General features: G+C 51.8%; 1 protein-coding gene across 11 annotated transcripts in view; it reads right to left on the reverse strand.

Annotated features, from left to right (window-relative positions):
- The window catches only part of ANK1 (ankyrin 1), a 240,387-nt gene extending 235,819 nt beyond the window's left edge, over positions 1-4,568 (reverse strand). For 4 of the 11 annotated variants that reach the window (XM_016959397.4, XM_016959396.4, XM_016959393.4 and 1 more), the window contains exon 1: positions 4,182-4,568. In XM_016959397.4, coding sequence (XP_016814886.1) covers positions 4,182-4,307 — 126 coding nt within the window. In that variant the 5' untranslated portion in view covers positions 4,308-4,568. The remainder of the gene's footprint in view (positions 1-4,181) is intronic. The other 7 variants (XM_016959403.4, XM_016959399.4, XM_016959401.4 and 4 more) reach the window with 3 other exon arrangements.
- Between the last annotated feature and the right edge of the window lie 6,502 nt (positions 4,569-11,070).

An 11,070-nucleotide genomic window follows, 5' to 3' on the forward strand; every position in this document is an offset into this window, starting at 1 on the left:
TCCATCCCACTTTCCCCACCTCCAGACCCACCAAGCCTCCTTGTCAACCCTCCAGTCTCACGCAGGTGCCCCCCACCCCAAATCTCCCCTGTGATTCCAATCACTGGATCAACAAAAAACCCCTCTCCTGTCCAGGAGCAGGGCCTCCTCCTGCTGAGAGAGGAAGGCTGCAGGCTCTTCGGTTACTGCTGCATAGACTGGAAAGACTGACGGAGCTGCCTGCACAGCTAAGTGGCAGAGGCCACTCTCCAGGCCTGGGCTTTCTTTTCTTTCTTCCTGCACTCTTCCTCCATCCCTCCTTGTGAGTGCCTGGCTCCTTGGGACCCTGTGCAAACACTGTTGTTGTTACAAGTGTCTAAAATCACTTGACATTTAGTGTAGCAGAGACCCTGCAAGGAACTAACTACATGCTCAGTGGTGGAATCCACTGCACCAAAAGATTAGATGGTTCCACTGCCTGCCTACAAATCTCTATTGCTTTGCAAATGATTAGAAGAGAAAACAAATCAGGCTTTTTCCAGATGCCCCCAAAAGACAGTCAGTCAAAGGGTGTATTATTCACCGGAACACATGCCTGCAACCAAGACAACATCTGGGCAAGCAGAGATTAATATTATATTAATTCACTCATTCAACCATTCACTCCACAAACATCCACTGCCTGCCGCTTGAGTCAGGTACTGAGCTAGGCGTCAGGTACACAGCTATGAATAGGACATGGTCTTTTCTTTCACCATCAGACGATGAAGTAGGTGAATATAACTAGGGACAAGGAGAGAGCTGAGTAAACACTACCTGGGGTCTCACCGTGTTGCAGGTATCCGGCTTAGTGTGAACCTGTCACTCAGGGCCAAGGCGTCAGCGCTCCTCTCCCTATCCACTCTTCCTTCCTTGAATTCTGCCCTCTTCTATCCTCTGCTTCACTTTTCCTCCCACCTTCCTGTCCTCTTCTCCTGCTACCCTCAAGCTCTGGGTAAACATAAAAAGCACACACATTCTTATGCCTCAGGCTCCCCCAGCCCTCAAAAGCTGTCATTCTTCATGCAAATGCCTGCTTTACACATGCTTTGCAATGTATTTCCATTCCAACCTTCAAAAGCAGGGGGACTTATCAGTAAATATCATAAACGCTGGATTTTTTTTAAGCTGCAGCTACAACAGCAAGTGGCTGACAAGGTTGGCTCTGCACATGCACAGCACTGAATGAAGCCCCATGAGAAGCAGGCATTGTTAGAGCTCTAGAGTTTAGCTCAGTTCCCTGCGTCGAGGTGGCTTCTATCTGTGTCAGTCAGTGCGTCACAACACCAGCCTCCTCCACCCCCCGCACACAGCACCCCTTAGCAAGCACCTTCCCACACAATATCATCAACTGTAAAAACTGCAACCATCGCCAAAGTTACAACCGTGGTTATTTCTACAAACGGGAGGGATGCGGTTCTGCTCAGTCAGTCCCTGGTAAGTAGGTTACCCGTGGGACAAACACCTTTCCTTTGAGTTAATTCAGAATGCCCTTGGCTCAGCTATCCATCCACACAAGAGGCCAATGTCCTGGAGTAACATGTTTGTCTGCATGTATGGAATTCCTTCTGCATGCTGGTATAAGAAACGGAAGCTGGGTCCACACACTCTGTAGTCTGTGTGAGCAGCTGTAAAGTCCTCAGCTGCCTGATTTTAATACATTTCACCTTGAAAAATTATCTCCTTCATGAAAAATGGCTTAGTTAGACTTCACCTTATATGAACCTTTGAGTTAGCCCTAGGCCCTCTGCCTCACCAGGCCGCTTGTAAGCTTTCTTCAAATGCTCCTTTCTGCACTGCCTCCCTCACCTTTCCCTCTAGAGCTTTCCACCTGCTTGTGATTTTCAATTTTGCTATAAATTTTAACTCTATTCTCTGAGATGACCCTCAAGACCATCCCAATGGCTGAGAAAACTCACAGCCCTTACAAAATACGAACAAAGCATCCCTACATCCCACCCCATACCATCTCCCCTGCACCCAAAGAATCAGTCCTAAGAGTTTGTGTCACTGCTATCACTTTAAATGAAAATTTTCTTATCATTATATTAATCATAGCACCCAGGATACTGCATAAAATAATGAAAATCTGAATGGAAGATTTTTGAACGCTACTGACGCAGTATGCTGCGACCGGCTAGTAAAACAAGATAACACCATTTGGGGGGAGGAATATATTAAATATTATCATCTACCACCAAAAGAAAAAAAAGAAATGAGGTTTACTATGAATGTAAAGATTAAGAGCAAATAAGCAAAAAGAATATTGAAATCACCGCTGTCATATGTGTGTATTATACATATTTGGAATTCAGAGTTATATTAAAGGGAATTTTCACAGAATGGAAAAGAATCACAGGAGAGGGGGTGGGAGAGGGTTTTTTGACTATTTTCAAAAAATGATTTATGGTGTCGGGAGTGTCAAGGAGGAAGGCTGGGAGAGAGAGGTGGATGAGAACACTGAGTGAGCAGCTCGGAGAGGAGCGCCTTGGCTTCCAAAGCAGGAGGCAGGAATGGAAACACAGAGCACTCCTTCCCGAGAAGAAGTTCACATTCACGCCAAGAAAGTGGGTGAGCATCGCAGCGTAGAGCCAGACTTCCCCTGCCTGACTCACAAGACGGGCTCTGGTATTTTAGACCCCAGCAGAGGGACCTGCGGAGATTCTCTCTCGGTGGCACCAACCCAAACTCTGATTCATCATCGGTTTGGAAAAGGCCCCTTTTCGGTCCTCTAAAGGGGTGGTGCCTTTGTGAAACTACTATTTACGCACAAGATGGCAATCCCTCAAGGGAGGTGGGGACGTCAGTTTCTGAAGGGTACAGGAAAGCCTAGAGAGTGTTGGTTACTTCCTTTGAAATCAGAGAGCATCTCTAGGAAGAGGATGGATGTTGGTCTGCTGACCAACTGTCAAGGGGTGTGTGGCCCACAGACAGCCTGCTCCCCAACACTCTGCTGTCAGCTGCAGGCTCCAAACTTCTTTCTCGGAATGAGACAGTTTCAGGGAAAGAAAACGTGTTTCCTTCTCAACCAAGGCCAGAGCCTCTCCCTGGAAGCCTGAGGGGCCCCACTCCTTGCTGGGGAGCCGTGCAGGCTGGGCCCCACATCGACTTCTTCGGGTGAAAATAGCTCTCCTGAAGCCAGAGTTCAGCATCTCCGATTCCCAGAATTACACCCATGTACTCTTGGCCTGCTCCGTGGCTCTAAGGTGCCCTGACTTCCGTCACCGTCCTTTCACCATCAAAGGTGTTTCTGACCTAAGGTGCTTCTCAAGGTGCTTTGATCAGGGGTAAGAGGACCCCAGACCCCAAAAGGGCTAAAAACAGCAACAGTTGCCCCTGGAGGTCTGGGTCTTTGCGGGCCTATTTTGTCTCGGCACCCCGACACAGAAATACCCGGGATGCCTGCCCATGGGCAGAGCTGGTCTCTGACCAGGCCTTTGGGCCAGGCTGGAGCACCCGTGCCTGGCTTCCAAAGGAACTTCCCCTCCCTGGCATGGATGGCTCATCTTGAGTGACCTGAGCATAAGATGTTGCAAATACCCCGGGGAGAGGAGAAGGCGCCTTCTTTTCTGCCACCAGATCCGGAGGGTCAGGAAAGGTGCTCCGTGAGAAGGGTCAAGGAAGGGCAGGAGCCCGACTCTCGTTCAGAGACACCTGGGAAAGACGCTCTCCACGCCAGAGTGGGTCACCTAGGGAGAAGCCGGGCAGAGCTGCCCCCCCGCCCGCTCCCCGGAGCCTGCAGCCGCGTTTACCCAAACCAGCTCTCCTGGAAAGCCAGCGGGTGCGGCGCGCCGGAGCGGGGCAGTCCACCACCCGCAGCCGGCAGCCAAGGCAGGGAAAGTTGGTCCTAGAGCAGCGCGGGCCTGCCGGGTGCTGTCCAAGGTGCTGAAAGGTCTCTGCGGGCAGCTGGCGGGAGGCTTCTGCGCGCCCTCAGCCTCCCGGCCACCCGCTCTGCCCTTCCAGCCTGCCGCCCTGTCCCCTTCCCGGCCGCGCAGAAGCCTCCGTCCCTCCTCTGCGCCCACCGAGCCTTCACCGCTCGGGTGCCGCCAACTCCGCCGCACTGGGCGCCGCGCCCCACCGCGTCCCGGGCCGCCCGACCCCTGCCCCCAGCAGCCACTTCCAGGCGCCGCGGTCGCTGGGCTTTCACCGCAGCCCCCTCCTACCTTCTTCTTTCGGTCACGGGAGCGGTTTCTCCGCTTCCTGTTGGATTCCTCCTTCTCCTTCTGCTCCTGGAGGGCCTGCGCCTCGATGTCTTTGATTTTCTTCAGCTGTTTGGCCGCTTGAGCCATGGCGGGTCACGGCGCTCCCGTCCCCGCCTCCTGGACCCCTAGCGCTCAGCGATCCCCGAGGCGACACCCCCTAAGAAGGGGAAGGGGGTCTCTGCTCCACAGAGGGGACAGCGTTCGTGGCGCGCCGAGGGCCGGCTGCTGCGGGGTCGCGGGAAAGCGAAGGCAGTTCCGGACGCGGAGGGCGAGGCGCGGCTGCCCGCGGCCCGGGATGGCGCTGCCGCCGCGGCCGGAGCTCGCTCGCCGGCGCCCGGGACGGGCTCTGGGCTGGGCCCGCCGCCTCCCTCCCTCCGCCTCCCTCCCTCTCCTGCGGCGCGGCGGCGGCGGCGCGGGGGGGCGGGGGCGGGGAGGCGGCTCGTACTGCGGCGGCGGCGGGCGGTGAGCGGCCGCGGAAGGGGCGGACTCGGGCGCTCAGCGCGGGAAGGCCCGGGGGCCCGGCCGGCGCGGCGAGGCTGGGCGCACTGGGCGTCCGCACGGGGGCATGGCGAGCGCCAAGCTTCCGCCTTTGCAGAGCCCCGCGCCGTCGGGCGGCGGGAACAAAGCGGCCGCTCTACCCCGGACCCCGCTGCGGGCCGCAGGGCCAAGCCGGGAGAAGAGGGGAGGCTGCGGCGGGCGGCGCGCCCCGCGCCCGGGCGACCCGGTGGACCAGCGCGCCTGGCGGCGGCGAGCGCGGCGACATCGCGGGAGCGGAGGCTCGGCCTAGAGGGCGGGCGGCAGAGGGCAAGGACCGGGCCTGGGGCGCCCCCGGGCGGTGGCCGCTGAGGGCCCGGACGCGCTACTCCCGAGCCCGCGGTGCGGTTCCTCTCAGGGCGCCCTCGGCGTGGGGCGCGCGCCTCCGGGGCTCCCTGGGGAAGAGCCGGTTCCCCGCGCCGCACGCTGGGAGGTTGATTTGCCCCTTTCTGACCATGTGGGCCTTTTCATTTGCATATTTCCGAATTATAGATGAAAACGTATCCAGGATCAAGTGAATTGTTTTCCTTTGAGTCCTCTTGGGACAGAAAAGGAAGTAGGTCCCCGCTCCAGGCCCGCCCGTCCCCCATCCCCGGCGCTCCCGCGCACGCCTCCCTGGGGACGCCGCCTGCGCCCGTGCCCCGCGGGGAAGAGCTGCACTTGGGTCCGCAGCGCCAGCCCAGCCTGCGGCAGGCGGAGGGGGCCTAGGGCTCAGCCAACCACCCCGTCACGCCGCACAGGAGCCAGCCGGGGTCCCCGGCTCGGGAGCTGCCGCCCACCCACTCCCTCTCCATCCCGTGGGACGAGCACTTCTTCCACAAACGGCTAAGGAGGGAGTTGTGAAAAACAATATTTGAGACTTGGAGAAGAGTTATTATGAAATAGTCTGCCTCCCCTAAGCTGAGGGCTTGCTGTAGACATTTACCCAGCCAGGCTAGAGCCGAGAAAGGAGGCGTCTACCAAGCTGCAGAGAACGACGTCCTGGGCCTGCGAGCTGGGCCCCACGCAGTGCAAACTTGGGAGCAACTGGGCCTTGCCTCTAACCCCCTGCAGCCCGCAAGCGCTGCCTCACAGGACCTCCCCCCGCCGCCCCCCCAACCCCGTCTTTGCCCTTCCATCCCCCTCTCCACCTGCACTCCTCTGGCAAAAGCCTTGTTTTGAAGACGATTTCCCAGGGCTGGGTCCTTGACTGAGGTCTCACTCTAGACGCAGTGCGAGCCACAAATCCCAATTCCATATGGAATTTAAATTTGCAAGTAGCCATATCTTTAGGAAAAAAAACTGGTAAAATTAATTTTAATAATTTATTTTAATTCAATATATTCAAAATATTTCAACATGCAATGGATTTATTATGAATAGGACATTTTACATTCTTTTACTAAGTGCAACATTCAGTGTGTATTTCACACTTACATCACATCTAAATTCAGACCCGGCACATTTTAATTGCTTAATAGTTACATTTGACTAGTGGTTACTCTATTACACAGCACAGCTCTAGACTGTCTCCCTAGGCCAACTCACCCCCTGGCCGGGGCTGTAATCAACCTACCGACAACACACATAATTAATCTCCAGCACAGCCCTATTCCTTGAGCACAGGCCCCAGGGCCACTGTTCCCCTGGGCCTCCTCACAGTCATGCCTCCATTCCCTCTGGCCATCCACCTGTCCACCCTCCACTGCAGGATGGACTGCACATCACAGATGTGGGTATTGTCACGTCTCCACTTAGCATCCTTCCTTTTTGCTCCTGAAGATCAGAATCTGTTACACCGCCTATGAGGACCTGAATGATCAGGCCCTTCCTACCCACTGACTCATCTCACTCAGGTCTGTGCTGGTCCCTGTGCTCCAGCCTCAGCAGGCTTTGAGCAGGTCCATGTTGTCCCTCTACCAGGCTGCTGTGTCCTTGATGGCCCCTGCACAGACTGCCCTGTGTCCACTCCAGCCCCATCCCCAGTATAGCTAACTCCAACTCACTCATCAGATTTCACTGCGGTCTTCACTTCCCCCGGGGCCCCAGACTGGCTCTGTCCTCTTGCAGTAACATCATATGTGCCTCCTTCGTGACACATGTAATTTTACATTAGTGTGATTGATTGGATTCATGCATAGCTCTCCCACTAGACTTGAAGCTCCGTAAGGGAAGGGGTAGTGTCTGGTTTTGCTGACTATTGTATCTGCAGCACTTGCATAGTGCCTGACAGATAGTAGGGGCTCGATAAACATGTGTTGAAGAAATCCACAGGTCTACTGTGTCCTGGTTTAAGGAATAATCATAAAAAATAGCAGCATTTCCATTGCACCAAGCATTGTCACCATTTTACAGATAGGAAAGATGAGGCACAGAAAGGCTGAGTAACTTATTCAAGGTCACACAGCTAGTAAATAGTGGAGCTGCCTGTAATCCCAATGCTTTGGGAGGCTGAGGCTGGAGGATCACTTGAGCCCAGGAGTTCAAGACCAGCTTAGGCAACAAAGTGAGACCCTATCTCTACAAAAAATAAAATTAAAACAATTAGCCAGGGATGGTGGCTTATGAGTATTGTCCCAGCTACTCAGGAAGCTGAGGTGGGAGGATCACTTAAGCCCAGGAGTTTGAGGCTGCAGTGAGCTATGTTTGCACCACTGCACTCCATCCTGGGTGACAGAGCGAGACCCTGTCTCTAAAAATAAAATAAAATAAAATAAAAAATAGCAGAACCAGAACTTGAATCCTGAGGGGCTAGCTGTGGAGTCTTAACCATTGCACCATACTAAATCACTCTATTTCCTTATCTATAAACAAGAATCTGATATTACCTCCTTCGAAGGATTGTCAGGAGGACCAGGAGAGAAAGAACGTGAAATGTTTCAGGAAAACATCAAGTGCTGTACAGAGTGTCAGTTTCTTCATGGACTAGTTGGTGCCTAAGTCCCCTTCAGCCCCAGGACCCTGATTCCTCCTGTAGATCTAAATCTTTATAGAAGCCTTTTGAAGGTTAGGGAAAAAAATTATCTCTCTGACTCAAAGGGAATATATTATCCTTAAGGAACAGCAGACAGCACTTGGTAGATAGGAAAGTCCTGCCTGAGTCCCCCTCAAATCAACACTTAGGGTGGTGGCTGTGGCCCTGAATATTCAACAATCTCAGTTGGGGTACAATGAGAGTCCTGTTCATGTCCCTGGTCTACTTGTGAGGTAGCTCCCCTGTTATCCTATTATATATTAGGAAGATTTCAGGTTGAGAAAGAGAAAGTGGGAATGTAGTGTTGAAGCTGTGGTCTGAAGCCTTTAACAGGCTGATCTGGACACCGTGAGAGTGATAAGGAAATGGTGGGTGCTCTAGCTGAGTTCCTACTGAAATGAGGGACCAGGGAACACTAGCATCTCAGCAGCCAGAGGAGCTTCCTCACTCCTGTTCAGAGGAAAGATGATGCAACCCTTCTCCACACTCCCCATTGCAACAGACCATCATCATTATCATCACTAGCATCATTGCCATCATCATCATCCTCATCATCCTCATCATCATCACCATCACCAGCATCATCATCACCAGCATCATCATCACCATCATCATCATTCCCATCATCATCATCACCATCACCAGCATCACCATCACCAGCATCACCATCATCACCATCATCACCATCACTAGCATCATCACCAGCATCATCACCATCATCATCATCCCCATCATCCTCATCATCATCACCAGCATAATCATCACCATCATCATCATCATCATCACCATCATCATCATCCCATCATCATCACCACCATCGCCATCCCTATCATCATCACCAGCATCATCATCACCAACATCATCATCACCAGCATCATCATCACCAGTGTCATCATGGCGATGATCATCATCCCCATCATATCACCATCATCATCACTATCATCATCCCCATCATCATCATCACCACATCATCACCATCATCATTATCACCATCATCATCATCCCCATCATCATCACCATCATCACCATCACTAGTTTCATCATCACCGGCATCATCCTCATCAGCAGCAGCAGCAGCATCATTATCACCATAATCATCATCACCATCTCTAGTTTCATCATCACCAGCATCATCTTCATCATCATCATCAGCAGCAGCATCACCATTATCATCATCACCATCATCATCATCCCCTCATCATCATCACCATCATCATCGTCCCCATCATCATCACCACCATCATCGCCATCAGCAGCCTTATCACCATCATCATCAGCACCATCATCATCACCATCATCATCACCATCATCCCCATCATCATCCCCATCATCATCACCAGCATCATCATCACCAGCAGCATCATCCCCATCATTACCATCTCCATTATCACCATCCCCATCATCATCCCCATCATCATCACCATCATCATCACCAGCATCACCATCACCAGCATCATCATCCCCATCATTACCATCCCCATCATCACCATCCCCATCATCATCATCCCCATCATTACCATCCCCATCATCATCCCCATCATCATCATCCCCATCATCATCACTAGCATCACCATCACCAGCATCATTATCATAATCATCATCACTATCAGCAGCAGCAGCATCATAATCACCACTCACTGACCAGATTCTTTGCTGTGCTCCAAGCACTGCTGATCATATACCAAACATTGATTTCTCATAACAAAAGCATTGATGGCCCAGTTTTCCATATGAGGAAGCCAAGGCTGTGCTATAGTTTGGATGTTTGTCTTCTCCAAACCTCTGTTGAAATTTGATCCCCAAAGCTGGAAGTGAGGCCTAATGAGAGGTCTTTGGGCCGCGGAGGTGGCTCCCTTATGAAGGGACAATTAATGCCCTCCCTTTCGGGTGAGTGAGTTTTCACTCCTAGTTCCCACTAGAAATGGTTGTTAGGAAGAGCCAGGCCCCTCCCCTCTCTCTTGCTTACTCTCTCGCTGTATGATCTCTTCACATGCCGGCTCTTCTTCCCCTCCCACCATGACTGGAAGCAGCCTGAGGCCTTCCCCAGATGCAGATGTTGGCATCACACTTTCTGTAGAACTGTGAGCCAAATAAACATTTTTTCTTTATAAATGACCCAGCCTCAGGTATTCCTTTATAGCAACACGAACAGACCAAGACAGGCCGTCTGTGTTTAAGTGACTTCCCCCAGGTCACATTCTGATGGAGCGGAGTCAGAATTCAGGCCCAAGCTGCCTAATGCAAGGCCTGACCTAAAAGGAACCATCAGGTGACCGATTTTGACAGTGACTCAGCCAGTTCTCCTGAGTGTAGAAGTATTAGTAACCTGAGTTAGACACATAAAATAATATCTCCAGGCAGGCAACCAAAGGGCCAACCTATTCCTCCAAAGTGATAGAAACAGAACCCACAGTGACCCACACACAGCATCAAGAGACAAGACAAAAGACTGCCCCACTGTGGTCCCCAGAGAGCCACCTCCTCTACTGCAGCCACACCCCTCACTGAGGTGTCCCTGCTGGGTTCCCACCATTCATTCTCAGGCTCTTCTCATCATTTCTTGGGAGCCACAGAATCCGGCACACACCCACAAAGGGGGTCACTACCCCGTGGGTGAGGACAGTTGGTCACTCAGCATGCAGGGAAGTGGTGTGGGGAGTGAGTCCGAACTCTAGCACAGAAGACAGCCCCAGTTCTTCATTTTTTTATATAAGGATGCTTATTACTCAAGGAAATTCTGTATTTCAGTGGGGCCTTTTTATTTAGCTGCTAAGTGAAGGGGAATGGAGTCCATTTTTATATCTTTGCTGCTTTCTTCCCTAAGATTTCCATCTGGTTCCCAGTCCCATCCTGAGTGTATGCATTTATGCAACTAGACCAACTTGTGTTTTTAAAAGAAACATTATTAATAATTAATAAAGCTTCCCAAGATAAAAGCTGCCTCTTGAACTAAATAATATAAATAGCTAAAACATAATGAGAGCACTGGGCATTCTTCTAAGCGTATTTAACCCTAAGAACAACTCCATGAGGCAGATGCCATTGTCATCACCATTTTACAGTTAAGAAACTGAGGCACAGAGAGAATGAATAACTTGATCAAGATCAATGGCTACTAAGTCATGGACCTCAGATTTGAAACAAAACAGTCAATCTTTAGAGACTGTACTTTTACTGCTACTTAGGACAAACATCCTAAATTGAGCGTGGGCCTGGAAGGTTCTGTCCATGTACCATTAATCCCTTTTAGGAAAGAAGGAGCCAACCAGTGTCTACCAGTCCTGACTCCTCTGAGGGCAGATGGCTGTGGGGTCTCAGCCATCCAGTCCAGTGCCATACCCTATAGGTGTTCAGGTCAAGTTT

The sequence above is a fragment of the Pan troglodytes genome, chromosome 7 (genome assembly GCF_028858775.2).
Source record: "Pan troglodytes isolate AG18354 chromosome 7, NHGRI_mPanTro3-v2.0_pri, whole genome shotgun sequence".
NCBI lineage: Eukaryota > Metazoa > Chordata > Mammalia > Primates > Hominidae > Pan > Pan troglodytes.